The sequence below is a fragment of the Microcaecilia unicolor genome, chromosome 12 (assembly GCF_901765095.1).
Source record: "Microcaecilia unicolor chromosome 12, aMicUni1.1, whole genome shotgun sequence".
Lineage (NCBI taxonomy): Eukaryota > Metazoa > Chordata > Amphibia > Gymnophiona > Siphonopidae > Microcaecilia > Microcaecilia unicolor.
Genome location: NC_044042.1, coordinates 21647176 through 21667336, shown reverse-complemented (window position 1 = coordinate 21667336; position 20161 = coordinate 21647176). Strand labels below are relative to the sequence as shown.

Sequence of the window (20161 nt, the reverse complement as noted above, 5' to 3'; positions counted from 1 at the left end):
GGCATTGGATGCATAATAGAAGCAAATGTTGGGTATTCAGATGTAGGATTGGAGCCAATAGCAGCTGCAGTCATTCTCTTGTTCTCATTAAGAATTTGGTTTTGTGCACAGAATATAATGATTTGCAGTGTTGTAGATTTTGTTGTTTTTTTTTCTAGATGCCCCCAAATAATAATCTTAAGGTAGATATTGACAAGGGGTTAAGCAGGCAGGAGAGACTCTGCTCAGCAGGCCACCCCTGGATGTTCAACAGCACTTAAGCACACATAGCTGCTGAATATCCCATCCAGCGCTGGGGATAATGTGAGGAGATACTTTATTGTCGCTGATACAAAGGGACCCGGCAAGGTTCCTGTTTCATCATTACAGGACGCCTACATCAGGGGTCTTGTTTGTATTGCTCAGAACGTACTGTGTACTCCAAACTAATCAATGGTGTGAGCTCAAAGAACTGTAGTATAACCAAAACTGCCGAATGGAAAACAAACACAGCTTTCCCCAGTGGGTTCTGCTCATTATGTGAAAGAGTACACAATACATTCTGAGGAATACAAACAAGACCCCTGATGTAGACGTTTTGTAACACCAAAACACGGACCGTGTCGGGCCCTTTTGTATCAGCAACAATAAAGTATTTTCTCACATTATCTCTAGCATTGGATTCATCTTTCGGTCAGCCTCTACTCTTGCTTGCTTGCACCTCCTGACGTTGAGGTTCTGCCCTGCCTTTGTGTTTCTGAATATCCCATCCAAGCACTGCAGTTCTGTGTAATTAGTCTTGGAGCAGTCTGTGGACAGTCGCAGAGGAGCTGGCCGTTATATGATCACCAGTGGTATTCAGTGCCAGTCCCTACATGGCAGTTCTGTCCGACTGCTTAGCTCTTTGTGCAGTCCTGTTCTTCTGATTGGCTAGGTGGCTGCTTGTTGGTGAATATTAGCCATGACCCACATAATTTACAAGTCTGCGACTTACCTGGATATTCAGTGCCAATGCCCAGGCATGGCCCTAAATATCTGGGTTCGATTCAGTCCTCAGTATTCTGCAGTTGTAAAGCCACTGACACCTCATGGAGGGGGGATTAATTTCTTAATGGGGGACCATTGCTCTTCAGTGGCACTAAGTATATAAATCTGTGAATCCTCATGGGTCTTTATACACATTTTGGAGCTACATTATCATAAGCACCGAACAGGAGAAAGCATGAAAGAAACTGAGCAGAGACCCTGGAGTTTTGATTATTAGTAAAGCTAATTGAACCTGAATTTAGATTGGAGGGGGGAAAATCCTGGACCTTGTAAAATCAAATTCTGCTCTCCTACATAAAGCAATAAGCATAATAATGTGACAACATCTCGACAGCTGCGATTTGGGTCAGGCATCAAAACTCTAAGCAAGAATTCGCACCCTGTAAGCAGCAGATAGGCCAGGGCTGGAGATGCTGCAAAGTCAATATTCATAGCCTCTGGGAGCAGGAAGAGGGAGTGTCAGGCATTGCACAACAGTGATACCTTAAGTGGGTAAATTCAGGGCATATATGTGCCAAGCTTCAGAAGTAAATGAGGTCTGTTGCCCCTAGCCGGGAATTGTTCCAATAGCTGGGTTAGTAGTGGGGGGCAGGGGAATCAACTCCAAGTGTTGGCAGTGAAGAGAGGGGTAAGGAGTCTGTTCTATAATGGAACATTAGGTTCCGTTATGGGATACTTATAATCCGGTATTGGTACATCTAATATTTAGGTGCCTGTACTTACAGCAGCCATAGAACTGACAAGTTGGGGTATCGAGATATGGCAGGGATGTGTGTAACTTACAGTATTCTATAAGTTATGTGTGTAAGTGTGTCCTGCCCATGCTCTGACCCTGTATACACCACCTTGCAAATGTTTGCAGATAGCACTTAGGCTGCATGCTGGGATATATATATGGAAGTGCACATACACATATATATACTAGTATTCTAAAATTTTACATGAGCAACGGGCATGTAAATGTTTACACTTAGTATATAGAATTCCCTTATGGTGCCATAGCTCGAGATCGGTTCTGATGGACTTGAAAGCCCAAAGGAACAGGAGGCAACTGCCTGCCCCTGCTCCCCCCTCCCCCCCAAAAGGCAACTACATGTTTCTGAAGTGTTAGGATACAAAGAAGTATCTGACATCTGTTCTAGAAGGGTGATGTAGAGATGGCAATTTATCCAGCTTTTGAAGGTCAGGAATGTAAATGGTCTTGTTAACCATAAACAAGCTTCTGCGTTCTTTCTGCTGATGCTTGACCCTTCTACCACTGATGACATTGCTTTTTGAGTCTAATCTGAATCCCAGCAGCAACTCCAGTAGAAGACCAGTTTGGTTCAGCTGTTCTTCTTGAGAAGTCAGTCTATAGAATCCAAGAATTCTTGATAATCAGAAAAGGCAACTTGTCAACACCCACTGTTAACCTACTAATGGATGTATATTGCCTCTCACCTATTTCTTGTTTGCTGTTTAGTGCTTGTGTTATACCACTGTGGCCATCGTTCTTATGTATGTTTTGTATAATAACCTGAATGGTCTGTGATTTGATAGATATGCTGTATGAGTACAGTTTTCCTTTTTTTAGCAATATATTATATACACTGTGTGTGATTATATTTATATGCAATTATTCACATATATATGGTACTATGGAAAATAACCAATTAATATGTTGACGTACTATGGAAAATAACCAATTAATATGTTGACATACTGTGGAATGGTCCTTGCTTATGAGTTTCCCCTCTCTGTTTTGCAGGATGATCACAGGGAGCCAAAACTGACTCTGAGACCCCCAAGTCTTGCTGCACCATACGCCCCGGTCCAGAACTGGCAGCACCAACCTGAGAAACTCATCTTCGAGTCATGTGGTTATGAAGCAAATGTGAGTGGTCTGGCTGAAGAGGCACAGATCTTTGGAAACTGGGGTTTGCACAGAGACACATCAGCATGCAACAAACTTGGAATAAGTAGAAGGAAAACCAAGCAACGTTAATGAAGTTCTTTATTGTCTTCCTTTGGTTAATGGTCTATAAAATTATAAAATCTGCAGAGAGGCTGTGATGCAAATAGCTTGCTATATGCTAACTAAATTAAGAACAAGTCCTTATCAGGAATTACTCTCTCGTTCCACTAAATCATTGGTAGAGGTGAAACCGTTGGTGACTCTTCGGTAATTCCCAGCACATATCTTCTCAGCTTAAATCTGTTTTACAATTAGGGCCTCTTTTACCAAATGGCAGTAAGAGGGGTCCTGCGGTGATGTTGGTGCGCAGGTTTGCCATGTGCCAAGGCCCCCTGCTACCACTGCCAGTAAAAGACCTTTTTTCTTTTAAATAAGGAAATGACCAGTAAGTTAAACACTTGCCCTGCAGCCATTTCCTGGGGGAGCCCTTAAGGAGGCAGTAGGGGCTCTGGCGATAACCAGTTAGCACATAGTTCTGCCCAGTTCCCAACCAGGCATGCCCCTGGCAGCAGAAAATTTAAAAAAATATATTTTCTAGCACCAGAATTGGTTCACAGCAGGAGTCAGAACTTCAGTTGGTGTGAATCGCCGTGTGCCAAGCAAGCGCTACCCCTGCTGCCCAGTGGCGTAGCCATGGGTGGGCCCAGGCCCACCCAGTAGCAGCATACCTATGATGTAGCTGGCAGGGATCCCCAAGCCCCACCAGCCGAAAACTCCCAACAAGTGTCCCTCCTGCATACCTTGTAAGTAGCAGATCTTTGCCTGCAGTGAGCAGTGACATACATACTGCTCGCACCGGCCCCACAGCCTTCCCTCTGATGTATTTCTGCCTAGGCGGAAACAGGAAGTTGCATCAGAGGGAAGGGTGTGGGGCCAACATGAGCAGTGTGTATTAGTTGCTGCTGGTGAAAATCTGCTATTTAAAAGGTATACAGGAGAGGGGGGATGTTTGAGAGACCATATGGCATGCAGGCGAGAGAAGGAGAGACCAAATCACCTGTGGGACGGGGCGAGGTTCTTCTGCCCACCCATCTTGGGCCCAGGCCCACCCAAAATTGGGTGTCTGGTTACACCCCTGCTGCTGCCCTTTTGTAAAAGGACCCCTTAGTTACTAAGAGAGAATAAAACACACAGCTCAAGTCTGTTCTGTTTGGAGCTGATGTTGACAGATAGCTCTTTATTCTGGTCAGCATTTATAGTGCACACCAAACCAGAACAAATCTTGCAGGTGCAAGTTTTCTCCCAGTGGAGTTTATATGTAAGTGGATGCTTTTCCAAATGTGTCCAGGTGACTCCACAGCCAGGATGTGCTACTAAAAACAGGTGATGAATTTGTGTATGTTGCTTCTAGTGTATGCAGATCTATTTATGCAGATGCATTGTGGACATCTTAAAACCTAGTTGGTTATTGGTTACCAATGGAGGTGTTAAAATAAAACCCTTGTTAGTTGTGTAGTAGTGAAAATGAAAGAATATCCTGAGTATCACTTTCATTCTCTCACTGAGTATTAAGCATATGCATGAAATGTGTGATCATCTCTGGGAAAATGACTGAAGTTAACAGAAACAAAAAAAAAAATGAGGTTTTGATGAATTCTATTATAGCAAACAATTTGTAATACAACAGTCCAAACCCCATCCTTTTACACGAAAAAATTAAAATGTTACGGAAGTTCAAGCGTGTAATTTTTCAGACTGCTTATGGACCCTACAACATGAAAAATTGGCCATTCTCAACCCAATATTCAGACTGTGGGAGTTAGCTGAGCCTGGGTATTCAATGCCGAGTGTTTCCGATGACCAGCTCTAATTGCCTGATCTATTCTTACTGTACACCGCCTTGAGTGAATTCCTTCAAAAAGGCGGTAAATAACTCCTAATATTTTTGCATCTGAGACGTTAGTCACCTTTTCCCAGAGACAATCACATATTCGTAATTTGTGAATGGACGAGGGGAGGACCTGGAAGCCAGTCTGAGATGAAGGGAAGCTCTTTTGTGGTTATGCTGGCTTTCATCAGTGATGAATGTTACTGGTAACACATATATAGCAAATGGTTTTTTTTTTTCCATTGACAGAGTTTTGAGGTTGCAGGTTTCATTCTGACATTCTTGGCAGAGATGACTGATATAGTTTGTCCAGTGCTGCAGAGAGCCCTGCAAAAGTCTGGCACAAACCAGCATGAGGAGGCTTGAGCCCCCTGCAGAAAAGTTTTGATGTTGCTTTTAACTCCTAACTCGTACTCACTTGTTCAGTACCCATGTTTTATCATTCCCACCTTAGTAATTCCCTTATCTCTTATGTGTCCTGCTTGTCTGTCCTAATTAGATTGTAAGCTCTGTCGATCAGGAACTGTCTCTTTATGTCCAATGTACAGCGCTGCGTATGTCTAGTAGCGCTATAGAAATGATTAGTAGTAGCAGTACAAATTCTGCTTTCCTTAGGTGTGTGCTACTCAAAAAAAAAATCTGTTTTATCACCTCACACTGCCATAGCAAAGAAGGTATTCATGTTACCTGCTCGCATTTATTTCTGCTGATTAACTGCCTGACCAAACAGTGCCGGATTTCTCAGTCTCCAAGATGAACTTGTGCACAGTTCCATCCTGTCATTTCTAGAATTGTCTTTGATGCATAGTTTAGAACAAAAGGACTTGTGTTACTGGCCAAGCATTTAGGATCTGATCTCCTTCTTTCCCCTGGCAGTATTTAGGCTCCATGCTGATCAAAGACCTCCGAGGCACTGACTCCACACAGGATGCCTGCGCAAAGATGAGGGTAAGCGCCAAGTGTTACCAGCTCTGTTCTGGAAGAGTGGGTAGGATTAGACATGAGAAAGGGGGAGGGGATGGAAGTGCAGGTACAGAACGGCTGAAGAGGTAGTGTCAGTTGTAGGTAAAGGGTGAGAAAAACAGGGGGTTTTCAGTTTCAACCAAAATTTGTGACATGATTTCTTTTCGTAATCTGCGCTAAACCTTATGGTAATTTGCAGAATGTAAGTACATTTTCATTTTTATTTTACTTTTAAACCTTTGTGTTGCTGTGTCCTTGAAGGTTCCACACTCAATCCTCACTTACACTGTCATAGTGCATAAGCACAAAACTTGGGAGAGAACCTGAGTAGGTCAGAAAGAGCTTTTCACAACATTTCAGAGTATTGATTCATGCTGTTATTTTGTCATCTCTGAACTATTGTAATTCACTATATCTAGGTATTTCACAGAAATTACTGAAGCAGCTAAGGTTGACTAAGAAAACAGCTGCTAGGTTGATTTGTAGGAAAAGTAGACTTGATCATGTGACTCCGTTATTTGGTGGTCTCCATTGGCTTCCTATAGAAGCAAGAATTGTTTTTAAACTTTGTTGTTTAGTTTTTAAAACATAATATGGTGATGCTCAGGACGATTTTCTGTGTCGTATATTTCTTTTAAAAGTCGAAGTGTGGATTGTCTTATTTTGCAGCTATCATCTAAGAAAGCTGTAAAATACAGATCACTATATGGTCGATCTTTAGTTTTCCGTGCCATTACAATTTGGAACTGTCTTCCAGAGGATATTTGTTGTTCTTCCTCCTCTTATCTGTTTCAGAAAAAACTGAAAACTTATCTTTTTGCAAAGTATGTTTTGTGAATTTAGGCGATGGATTTGTATAGTTATACATACGTTACACGTTTTTCTTTTGGTACCTGTATGATTGTTATGCTTAGGTCTTTTTGTGACCCACCTTGCAAACTTTTTTTTTTTTTTTTAAGGGATTTGGTGGGATAGCATAGTATAGGTAGTGGAAGCCAAAATGGATTCAAGCATGTGGAATTCAAATAGGGAGAAAAGTGGTAAGAGTGAGGTTGAGCGGTCAGGTAAAGAAATATGAGTGGCTGGTACTGGTTTAAATATGATGATTTATATGCTCATCCATCCAAACTCGTAAAGAACTAGAGAGGAAGATAAATGAGCAGATTAATTTTATCTTAGCTGCTGTTTTTATTTATATAGTTATTTTTGAGAGAGCTTTTTTTATTTTCTTATATTTTATATATTTTTATTGTATTCTGTACATAATAATTTTAAAGCCTGATTTTGCATAGGGCATCTAGGTAGGAAAGGGCGATGTCCAGGTCAGAACATTTACAGTTAGCAATGTGTTTTACAGAAAGCTTGCTGAACACAGATCCAGTTTATAAACCTGTAAGGTGTGGAAAATACACATGTATTTGCCAGTGCATATAGAGGGAGTAGTTATTTTACAAAGAGACACTATCAAGAAAAAGTGGCATCACTTGAGTTCTGTATATATAAATGTTGGCAATTTTGCAATCTCCACGTGTAAGTGGCAAATTTCATAAACTGGATGTCCAGGAAGAGCCAAGTGAAAGGTAGAGCATAAGTCTTTTATGAAATTTTAAAGTCTTTTTAATACCCGAACACCAGTGCTCGCTCAATCTCCGGTATAAACCCAGGTCCAAACAAGTAAAGGGAAATAGAAACAGAGAAAATTATAGCAAGTAAAGACCATAGAGCCTATGCAGTCTGCCCATCTACCCATGAACAAGATCGGCAATTCCTTCCTCTCCCTTAGAGATCCTCTGTGCTTCTCCCATACTTTCTTGACACACCTGCCTAAGAGCAAGTGTAAATGCTGAAGTCCAGATATGTATTGCCATTGTAAAATTGATATTCATACATGCTAGCATACCCAAACCATGCCTTGAACCACCACCTCCCCTTCCAAACTGTGTATGCTTCAGATCAAAACATGTGAATAGAGGCTTTCTAAAATTGCTTTTACATGTTAAGAGCATTTACACTTGTAAATAACATGTAAATCTTCTAAAATGGCCACTTTATTGTATTTTATTTATCCTGTTACTGTTTGATCTTAAGTATTTTGTTGAATCTTGCTTGGTTCCCTTGAAAATTAGTAATATCTATATATATAAAAGGCAACCCCAACGTTCTGAAGCCTCCACGGAAGTTGAGGCGCCCGAGATATCCGGTGTGCCCTGGAGTGTCTGCACCGCTCTCGCGTCAAAACGTCATGACACGTCAAAACGTCATGACGTCGAGGGCGGAGCTATTGACACTCCACGGCCGAAACGGCCCACAGCGAACAAGGCAAGTAGCTTCGACGGACGGAGGGAGGGCAAACAAGGCAAGTAGCTTCGAGGGACGGAGGGAGGGGGCCCCTTGCTAGCACCCGTTTCATTCCGCTCAGAAATGGGCATTTTTTCCTAGTTTTAAATAAGCAAATCTTACTGTATAGCTATAGGAGGTTGCTAATGCAGTAGTTTAAGCAATTGAGTGATTCATTTATTTACATTTATTACATACTTTTATAACAACTCAAGGTGAGTTACAATATAAAATATGACATCTGTTTTATAAAAAATACCATTACACATAACTCGTTACCAAATAAAAACAATAAATAACCTATCCCACAAAATGCAATCCACCCCTTCTTCCAGTGATTGAGGAAGGATGCAGGACCCAAGACTAAAAGAGGAATGGAATTCTTGCACACACTCTAGTGATGTAACTTACTTATCATCCTACCAGATGTCCAGACACTTGGGTTTGCCTTCTCCTTATCCTTCTTCCAGTATATGGATATTGAGAGCCACTGAACATCATCCTTTAAGTATCCTGTGCAATTGCTCACCAGTCAGTATTTCTCAGTTTCCAGTAGTTGGTAGGTGAGGCATCCTGTACAGTCAATGTAGGGTGACCTTGTTAAAATAGGCCTTTCATATATCTGCCCTGCCATTGCAGGCCATGGTGGAGGTTCCCCTGGAAGAGCAAGGTATGGAACACTATTCGATTTACTCTGTCGTACCTAAAAAGGAGGTGTGTTTCAACCCATCTTGCACCTCAAATGGGAGAACATGACATTGAGAAACCCAAGGTTCCAGATGTAGACTCTTAGGGCCATGGTTGTGGCTGTTTGGCATGAGGGGTTTCTGATGTTGTTGGACTTAACAGAAGCTTACTTGCACATTGCCATTAAGATGGGACACTAGTGATGGTGACCCAGAATTGCAAAGCGTAAACTTGTCTAGTTTTGTGTGCTTGTATTTGATCTGGCTACAGCACCAAGAACCATCTCAAAGGTGATGGTTGTCATGGTGGTGGCCTTGAAGTGACAAGGAGTGTTTAGTGCATCTCTGTTTGGGTAATTGACCAATTAGAGTAAAATTGTATGGAGAGCAAGGGGAGGCTGATGCTTTAGTAATTCAATTTCTGAAGAATCTGGGTTGGTTCATCAACAAAGCCAAAATTAAATTGGTTCCATCAGAAACAATGGAATATTTGGGGGCCCTTTTCAGTACCCATCAGAAAAAAGTGTGTTTAACCATGGAATGAGAACTCATATTACAAGGGCAGATCAGGAGCCTTCTCAAGAAGTACAGACTGAAGGTCTGGGATTACTCCAGGTCTTGGGATCAGTAGCAATAGTACTGTGGGCTGGGCTCATATGAGCTTGTTGCAGAGAGCCTTGCTTTCCCGTTGGTCCTCCAGTGGTCTTGAGTGGGAATCAGTGTTACTTCTGTGAGGTGAAAAAGACAGTCTGTTGTGGCTTCAAGATTCAAAGCTGAGGCAAGGAGTGGATCTAGTGATTAATCTGATGCTGACTGATAACAGATGCTAGCCTTTGAAAGCTGGGGACCTATTGTCGGGGTCCAGTAGCCCAGGGACAGTGGTTGGAGTTGGAAGTCTTGTGATCCGTCAACCATCTGGAGGCAAAGGTAAGTGGCTAGATCTGTGGGCCTTCCTACTGATATTGTGACAGAGCGATCTGCCTGTTATTAGTAATGCCACAGCAGTGGCTTATGTGAATTGGCAGGGAGGATCCAAGAACCAAAGAGCAGCAGGGGAGATAAAAGTGGCTAATGGCCTGGGTGGAGCAGAACCTAATTCTTTTGTTAGCAGCTCATGTAGCCAGAGTGGGAAATGTTCAGGCTGACTATTTGAGCAGACACTCTGGGTCTAGGAGAGTTGAGTCTAGTGGATAAAGCATACACCAGCTTTGTGAGCTACTGGTGATGGAACTCATAGCATTGAGTGAGAATACAAGGGTTCCCAAGTTTTTCAGTTGAAGAAAAGAATGTCAATCAGCTGGAATAGATAACTTGGTTCAGCTGGGGCCTCCAGGGAAGTTATTGTACATGTTTTCCTCTTATGGCCACTGCTGGGGTAAATCATTCAGGTAATAGAGAGCCATTTGGGGCCCATTGTATTGGTGATACCAGATTGGTCCAGGATGCCCTGGTATGGAGATCCCATGTGGCTTTTGAATAGGGGATCTTCTAGTGTTGCCAACAATGGAGGGCCTGTTTGTGTAGCAGCCGATACAAATGTTGGATGCATCTTAGTTCTGTCTTATATCTTGGTCTTTGAGAGGGCAAGGCTGTGAAATAGAAGTTATTTCACCTGGGTTATAGCTATGATGCATTCAATGAGACATCTACTTCCCTGGCTTATATTACAGTGTGGATAATTCTTGAACAGTGATGCAGTGACTGGTGGGTGGTGCCCTTGAAGTTTTCTGTTTGAGATTTTGGAATATTTGCATGACAACTTGGACAGAGGATTGGCCCTAGCCTTCTTAAGAGTTCATTTCTTGCTATAGGAGCTTAGTTCGTGGTCGGTCTTTAGTGGCTCATTCCAATGTAATGAGATTTCTCAAAGGCATTAAAGTGTTGCCACATCCTCACTGCCCAGTGGTGCCTTCCTGGTATCTAAATCTGGTGCTATCAGTGGTAATGTAGGCATCTTTAAACTCGTTAGGAAGACTCGTTGAAGAATATCACGCTGAAGACAATGTTCTCAGTGCCTGTCTGCTCAGCAAGAAGGATTTTGGAACAGCAGGCCTTATATTTTTGAAAGCTTTTCCTGGTGATGTCTAGAAAAGAAAGTAGCACAGAGGGCAGTTTTTGCTTTGTACCTAAGGTTGTATCATCATTTCACATGAATCAAGTCTGTTTCTCTCCAAGTTTTTGATAAAGACAGTGATGGAGGTGAGGGACACCAGCTTCATCAATTAGATGTCAGAAGGACTTTGCAATATTATTTGAAGGGATGTCGAAGAATTTTAGTGGAATGTTTATGGTGCTTGGGGGAGCCCAGAAAAGGAGAGGCAGTGTCTAATACATATGTGGCCCGATGGATTAAAGAGGCAGTTGTTTCTGACTATAGCGCGAGGACATCTGGTCTCTTCCCCCCCTCCCCCAGTGCTGAAGGCGCACTTTACCAGGGAGCAAGCATCTTCTTGGACATAACGTAGCCTCGTTCCACCACAGGGAATTTGCAAGGCACCCACTCAGTTCATTTCATTACAAACTGGATGTAGCCTTTGGAGCAAAGATCTTGAAATCAGGACTGTCTGGTTTTTGCCCATGATGTGCACTGCTTTGGTACTGTCAAAGCCATCTGGATTGATCTGAGGTGGGTGATAAGGAAGAAGAAATGTCCTTAAGTCCCTCCAAATTAGTCCAGGAACTGCTTATGTTTTGGTGAAAAGTGGTTTTCAGAATATTCTGTGTACTTTGCTGGGTGTCCTGACGTGAAGTTCGGTTTTAGTTGTTGGTATTATAGTTTTGATTGTTTTTGGATGTTCTGGTTATAACGTGGTTGTTTTCTTGTTTCTGGATTTATGAGGAATTACTGATCTTTTCTGATTTTGTTATCGAAATACTGGCTGGGTTGACTGCACAGGATATTTAAAATGTCATTGGTTCAGTGATTCTCAGTCACATGGAGTGCTGGCAGGGGAAGGCAAAACCAAGGATCTGGATTGGTCTGGAAGGGACTCGAGGAAAGAACATTAACAAATAAGCCCTAATTTTTCCTTTGTGTGAAAATGACAGTCATGAGATAATGAGATCAGCTATGTGATGTTCTGATCCTTGGAAATGCATAATATTTTAGATCTCGGTTGTCCTGGGGAGTTGATCACAATTATATATGACGGTTTTTTATTTTGTTTAAAGAAATCCACAGAGCAAATGAAGAAAATTCCAACTATAATATTATCCATCACCTACAAAGGAGTGAAATTCATAGATGCTTCCAACAAGGTAAGGTGGAGAAGTGTAAGGTGGAGAAATTTTAGTGCTGTGTCTGTGTGGTGTCCATTTGTATAACATGTAGAACACCAAGTCTGTGGAGCTTAAATGGCAAACAAGTTCCAATTAAAAAGGAAAATATATGCTGTTATATCATTTATATCAAATATATGTTATTGTCAACATAAGAAAATACAGTGGAATCACATAGTCACATTGCCAGTTGCAGCATGAACAAAAATATGTAACCAACTTCTAGTTGACAATTAGCTTTCCCATTGTTGGTTTCCCTTCCCAAAGCGGGGAACAATTCAAAGATGTGATATAGCAGAATTAACCTAAAAATGTCTTAAACAGATAAGTTTTCAAATTTTTACGAAAAGAACCCAGAGAACGCAGAACTGATGGAAGAGCTCACCAAAAATGAGGAGCTTGATAAATAAATGAATCCTCGATATAACGTTTGTATCTTTGGTACTGGTTACTTCAGCATACAAGGTTAATATGCCCCTGGGCCTAGTAACTGATTTGCCTTGTAACTAAGTTTTTTTTTAAGTAATAAATTGGCTTTATGCATGCATTCAGAGATTGTGTTGGAATTCCACCTTAACCAGTCAGTAGTCTTTCCAACCTTTTTTCCTAAACCGTATGCCCATAGAAATCTAGGAGCATGGCACACTTTGGGCTGCAAGAGAGCCTTGGTCTTCTGTCTGGAGCAAACTAAAGTCCACTCAGCTTTTTGTTTCTTGTGACCCAGACAAAATAGGGGCTTTATCATCATATGCACACTTTGCAGTTGTCTAGTTGACTATATTTTCCTTCACTTATGCTCAGTCTGGGCTGACTAGAGGGTCATGTCACAGCTATGGCTAGATTGGTAATCCACTTCTTCACATCTCACTACTAGAACAGGACTACAGTGCGACAGTAAATTTTAGCCAGACAGTCCTCCAGAATGTATTTGGGGTGTAGAATCAGCTCTCCTCCCCCCCCCCCCAAAGGCTCTTCTCTTTTAGTTCCAGGTTTCCTTCTATAAAAATGATAAATATGGCCTGTTGCCACCACACAAAAGGCAGCCTATAGCTCAGGAGTCCCATACTTGAAAATTGTATAGTCCTCTGAGGACAGCAGAAATTAAATTCTCGAAATGCTTCCACCTTCTCAAGGAATTATATTCCTTAACATATAATGGAATGAGAAACTCCAGTGCTACAGCAGCAAGCAGAAAGAGGAGTGCATGCTCCATATATATATAGTGGGGACTACACAGTGTTTCTGAAAAGAGTTGCCGAAGTCTGTTTCCTGCCTTAGGCGCTCAATCAGTGGCACCACCTGGATATGAGGATTTAATTCCTGCAGTCTTCAGAACAGTTACGTAAAGTCATTTTACCCACTTTGCCATTTATTCTGACAGCTCCCAAAGCTTGATTAATCATTCAGGTATAGCGCTTTAAACTTGGGTCATTAGGTCATGTTTCTGCTATCTGTTCGCTTTGTGAAACTTATTGTCTGTGCTTGTCCCATGCCATTTTAACATTTATTAATATTTATTAATCTGCTCCAGAAGGACATTTTACATAGTTCTCACTCTTTCCACCAAAAAAAAAAAAAAATCAAATTTCCAGATATTATTCCTGAGTCCGCTCCCTCAGAGTTTCGTCTCATGACCCTTTGCTCTAAAGAGGAGGTAGGCAACCTGCAGCCCACGACACCATGGGAAGTATATACAGAAAACAACATTTAACCAGATGTTTGGTGATTCTAAATACCGTATTTTGCAAATATTTTCAGAATAGCTACTCTAGCAGTTTTTTCCCCTCTTTTTAGTTATTATAGAATATCTGTGGAATTCTCTGCATTTCTGGTTGTGACGTTACATTATGTTGCAGCTCTCTAGAGATAGCACTGTTCTAGAGTTTGCTTTTCACTGAAGGTTTGTACTGCTCATATGTTATTAATATGGTAGTATCTCCATCTTTTTTCACTGACGCTCAGAACCTGTACAATATTGAGGTCAGCACCCTACTTCCTGATTCTGTTGGAGACGCAATGATAATAGTCATTGCCAAAGTGGGGTGACTAAGAAGGCAAGTGATACTAAAACATTGCCAGCTCCTGTCTTTTCATAACAGGTGATTTTTAATCCCCCCCTACTTTGGCAATGATTGTGTCCCGAAGAGAAGCAGGAAGCAGGGTGTTGACCTCCATATTATTGTATAGGCTGGGAGAGGGCGAAATCTACAGCAACTCAACAGTACCCATTGGAGAGCCTTAGCCTTATTTACTCGATTGCACAGGAGGAACTTAGTCTAAGAAAGCAAGCATAAAAAGACAAATCAAAACACAAGCTGCTTAGAAATATCCATTCAGCATTGTTAAACTGCCTGAAAAAGGTTTTCTCAAATTTAATTTAAAGAAAACAATAAGTATAAAAAGATACGTCTTCTGTCTCACTTGATAAGAGTAATAAAATGGCTAACTCGTGGACATGTGCCTCAACTCCTCTGGTAAGAAAGAGATGAGGCCCATATGTCCCTCTGCTCACACTTATTTTATTTATTTATTTTTGTTTAAACAGAACATTATCGCCGAGCATGAAATTCGGAACATCTCTTGTGCAGCTCAGGACCCAGAGGATCTGTGCACCTTTGCCTATATCACTAAGGACCTGCAGACCAGCCACCACTACTGCCATGTTTTCAGCACTGTGGATGTGGTGCGTGTCTGTGGAAGCTTCGTGCATTGTTCTTTTAGAACCCTGATATCAGTAATAGATGGCAGATTGCAGAATGTGGCATGGGATGGACACCAAGCAATATTTTCTGAGTGCTTGAAAACTGTTTCCTGGACCTATGTGGATATAAAACAAAGGTATCAACACTGAAGCCAAGGATAGAAAAACAATGTTATTGATTCACACAATCACATAATTCAGTCTGGCCATGTTTTGAAAGAATCTTTGTTGGAGTAACTCTAAAAATCAAAATACCAATATATCAACAAAATATACATATGTAATTGTAAAGAAAAAAAAAAAACATACTTAAATATCCATAAATTTAAAGCAAAATAAATATTGATCCATAAATAATTATGAATGACAAATGTAAATTGGTCTTAAAATAAGCATATAAGCAAAAGTCATATTTCATAAAACATAACTACAGTAACTTCAAGTGCATGATCACCCACGACATAAAGCAGCGGAGTGGATAGTTTTGCAAAGGATTTGACTCCTGTGGCCTATAAATTGATAATTGTTTGTAGTGAATCTGTTATCTAAAGAACAGACATTAATCCAAAGTTCATAATACTACATTATGGTGCTCATTTTGGAAGCAGATAGACTTACATAGTTACGTGGAGGAGTGTTTTCGATATGACGTCTAAGTCAGACTTTTGACATTTTGTGCTAAATTTCCAAAATCTGAATAGGAAATGTAACCATTTTTGAAAAAGCAAAATGTCTCTCCTTTTTTTTTTTTTTTTATTATTTCCAAAAATACCATTTGTAACAAAGTTTTGTGCTCTGTGTATTTATCTTTTCAGGCCATTTTCAGGAGCAAAAACAGTACAAGTGAAAAATGTTGAAAATTGAGCCATTGGGATGTAGGAGGGGCCAGCATTTTGTGCAGACTGGTCCCCCAGACATCCCAGGAGAGCAGTGGGACTCCCTTCTCTTGTCAGCTAAGCCATCCAGAACCCACTACCGCAATTGTACACCACTATAATAGCCCTTATGGGTGAAGGGGGCCTGTATATCTGGGTACAGTGGCTTTTTAGTGAGTTTCCACTTCAAGTGTAACGGATAGGGGCAGGGATGGCCCTTGGTCCACCTGTCTGCAGTGCACTACACCTACCACTACACTTCTCCAGGGACCTGCATACTGCTCCAATGGACCTGGCTATAACATCTGAGACTGTCATAGTGGCTGGTGACTATTAGTTTTATTCATATTTTTTGGAGGTGGAAGAGGGTCAGTCATCATTGGGGGAGAGAGGGGGGGTCATCCCTGATTCCCTCCAGTGGTCATCTGGTTATTTAGGGAACCTTTTGTGCCTTATTTTCATTCTGAAAACAGGTCTAGACCACAACATTGAAGTTTTTCCCCTAGACATTTTCGTTTTTGTTCCATTATGGCTGTAAAACATGAAAGTGTTAGGCACGCCCTACCCTGCCCTAATCCCACCTTTGAAATGGCCCCGACACACCCCCTTGTGATTTGTATGCATTGTAGACAAAGTGCATAAATAAACATCTGCAAAACAGGTTTCAAAAATACCGGTTTGGACGTTTTGTAAAGAAATCTGTCCAAATGCTGCTTAATGACTTTTTGGATGTTTTTCTCTTTTGAAAATAAGACCCATAGTAACCTCCGTAACTTTGTAAGTCTATGTGCTTTGAAAATGAGCCTGTATACCTACCAACAAATGAGGGCTGCTTGATTTATACAATTGGAAAAATTGTTGCATAAGATAAGCTAAAACTTTGTTAAAAAATATATATATTGCATATAAAATTTAAAACATTAATGAAACATGAGTACTGTGTAACCACAACCAATGGGATCACTTTTGAAGGAATGTGAAATAAAAATTTGCAAAATAGTAATACAATAATATTCATATTGATTAATTATAATAATTTTTTAAAGCAAAATGGCAACATTGTTATAACTACTGTGTAAATCCCCAATTTTATTATAAATAGATGAAAACCAAAGTTTTTATGAATAAAATTGGGGATTTACACAGTAATTATAACAATGCTGGCTTTTTTTTTTTTTTAACAAAATATGGGGTCCTTTTACTAAAGCCTGCTAACAATTCCATTGGGTGTCTTATTTAGTTCACGCTAAATCTGTTACTGTGCTTTAGTAAAAGGATCCCTAAGTTTGCTTGGCACTTGTTATGCCGCATTTGTCAAGATAAGGCCTCATTTGTCAGGGTAAGCAAAGCAGTTTACAGAACTGCAGAACGTCAGACAACAAGGGAGAACAGGAAGGTTAGAGCACCGGTCTTGCAATCCAGAGGTGGCCGATTGAAATCCCACTGCTGCTCCTTGTGATCTTGGGCAAGTCACTTAACCCTCCATTGCCTCAGGTACAAACTTAGATTGTGAGCCCTCCTGGGACAGAGAAATATCCAGAGTACTTGAATGTAACTCACCTTAAGCTACTACTGAAAAAGGTGTGAGCAAAATTTAAATAAAAATCTAAATAAATAAAATAATAAACAGGAAAGAGCAATAAAGAAGCAGAATATTCCTGGCATCACTGTATTGTTTCACATTCCTTCAATAGTGATCCCATTGGTTGTGGTTACACATTGTTCATTTTTCACTCTTTATTTTTTCCATTTAATATGCAATATACTTTTTTAATGAAAAGTATGTAGCTTATCATATGGAAGAATTTTTATGATTGTATGAATCAAGCAGCTCTTATTTTGTTGGTAGGGACTGTATAGATAAATTTTGGATTGATCTGTATACCAGGGGTTTTCAGCCCAGTTCTCGGGACACATCTAGCCAGTCGAGTTTTCAGGATACCCACAAGTAATATGCATGAGCTATATTTGCATAGAATGGAGATAATACATGCAAATTTATTTCATATTCATTATGGGTATCCTGAGAACCTTACTGGCTAGGTGTGTCCCAAGGATTGGGTTGATAAATCCTGCTTTAAATGATATATTCACTATTAATAGAATTATCAATTTATAGGTTTATACAAGATGGATGTCATAGCCTTTTCAAAACTGACCGCTGCTTTATCTTGTGGGTGATCATGCACTTTAAATTGTATGTAGTAAATATTTTATGTAATGTGATTATATGCTTATTTTAGGACTTTATTTGATCTACAGTTTTAAATCGTAATTATTTACTATTCAGTATTTGTTGTTGTTGCTTTTTTTTTTTTTTTTTTTTTTTTTTAATTTTTATGGATGTTTGTCTTTTATGATTATATATGTATATTTGTTGTTATATCTGTATTTTGATTTTTATAGTTACCCCTGACAATTCTTTCAAGACATTGCCATGTGGGGTGATGTGATTTTGTGAACCAATACAACTGTTCATCCTTGACCTTGGTGTTGACAATTTGTGGATCCTCTGTTTTGTATCTACTGCTGGTGTCAATCCTTACCTCTTACATTCTCTGTTCCTGGACCTGTGCGTAACTGCAGGTTCTGTGCCCCTAAATCCCAGATCTGCTATGTGCTAGAACCATATGTGATGAGCTTGGCAGCACACAGAGGGAATGACAATTAGATATATTCATACACTGTTTAGCACAATTTATGGTGTCTTACAGAGGTAATATAGCAAAACTAAACAAAAAAAAAAAAAAACTAGAGCCTTGACAGTACGATGAAGCAGTAGCGATTTGGATAGGTCGTCTGGAAAAATAAGTCTGCATTTTCAAGTTTGTTATTTCTGCTTCAGAATATTTTGAGCTAAACTCTTACATTGAAATTCTTTCCCATAAAAAGAAGTTATCTTAGGAGCACTTATTAGGAGAGAGTGGTTTTATTCCATTAATGTCATAAACAGGAGAGGGAAATATAAAAGTTGTATAGCAGATAAAAAGCATTAACATTTGTTTTCAGACTCCCCAAATACAGATTTGATACTTAAGAGGGTAAATTTAAAGAGAGTGCCCAATTTGAGGCATTGTGAATGTGCATAAATGCAGGTTGTTTAATCATTTCTCCAAGGGGGAAAAGCAGGGCCATAAAGCCCTCACTTCTGGGTGACAGAGCCTGGCATGGGAAGCAGTACCCCAGCAACTTTTCTAGAAGTGTTTGAGTAGCCTCAGTGTGTGTGTGTCCCTGTTGTTGCTGCTGCTGTGCGGGACCTCTTCTGTCTAATCTTTTTCACGAAACCGATTGAACCTCTCTCTTGTCATGGTCAACTCAATGCCTGAACTAAAGTTTTTCAGTTCTTTCTGTAAATCATGTTGCTGTCGCGTGAGTTTCCACTTGGTGTAGGTTACTTTGTCAAGTTGTTTGTAATTTTTCAGGTTTCCTATCTTTTTTCACGTTGTTCGGTTTCGACCATTTTATGCCTCAAGCTACTGGCCAGGGTATTTTTGACATCGAGTCGTTTCATTTTACTTGGCTGTTTTTTTTCCCAAAAGAAGACCAACAGCAGCTTCAAGAGATGCTCCCAGTTCAAAGGACCATGTCCATTATTTATAACCATTCCTGGTGCCCATAGTGCCTGAGACCTGATCATTATCTCTTTCAATGTATTATTCTCTGTTCACAGATGTCAAAAAAGGAATTTGTGGTAAAAAAAAAAAAAGCAGAGAAAAGTCATCAACATAGATACATCCATTTCCTTGGGTCCAGGCGCTATATCGAATGCTGGGGATGGAGTGGAGGAGTAGCCTAATGGTTAATGCAGTGGCCTGAGAACCAGGGGAACTGGATTTGATTCCCACTGCAGTTCTTTGTGGGTTCTGGGCAAATCAATTAGCCCTCCATTGCCCCAGATAAAAAAAATAAATATCTGTATATAGTATGTAAACCACTTTGATTGTAACCACAGGTTTCCAAGTTTATTCTCAACGTTCTTTCCTGCCCTTCTGAGTGGCTTACAAACTAAAGTGAAGAGAGGGAAGAGGGGAAACTGTGGTGAAGACCTGTGTCCAGTGCATCCAGAAGTAGGGGTGATTATAAAGGCTAATGAAAAACATTGGTATCGAGAGTATCTTGGCTGCCTTTGACATCAAGCACTAGTAGAGTCCAACGGGAGTGGTTATTGTCTGATTCCCACCCAAAGAAAAGGGAGGATTCAACAAAGTCTTCATTGGTCTCAAGGGAATGTGATGCAGGACAACTCTCTATTGCTCTCCATTGAAGCGTGGCACCAAGATTGCAGGCGTCCTTGAAGTGACCTAGACATGAGGACCACTCATCCTTCGTGTTTTTGGAGAGGAGGTGACAGCCTTCACAGATCTGAGACCCTGGTTCCCATGTGCATAAGATTATAACATAACACAGGAGTTGCTGTACTTTGGTCCATGTAGCCCAGCACCCAGTATCCAGGTCACCATATCTGGAAGAGTCTGATTTCCTCAATAATGGCAAGTTTTCCAGGTCCTGAGG

At 40.5% G+C, this 20161-nt stretch overlaps 1 protein-coding gene across 13 annotated transcripts in view; it reads left to right on the top strand.

Moving 5' to 3' along the window:
- The window catches only part of ANKS1A (ankyrin repeat and sterile alpha motif domain containing 1A), a 246919-nt gene that overhangs the window by 211435 nt on the left and 15323 nt on the right, over positions 1-20161 (top strand). For all 13 annotated transcript variants that reach the window (XR_003943956.1, XR_003943957.1, XR_003943955.1 and 10 more), the window contains 4 exons: positions 2774-2899; positions 5685-5756; positions 11966-12052; positions 14619-14756. Coding sequence is in view for 8 of the 13 variants with exons in the window: in XM_030220444.1 (XP_030076304.1) it covers positions 2774-2899; positions 5685-5756; positions 11966-12052; positions 14619-14756 (423 nt within the window). In the remaining 5 variants the exon portion in view is untranslated. The remainder of the gene's footprint in view (positions 1-2773; positions 2900-5684; positions 5757-11965; positions 12053-14618; positions 14757-20161) is intronic.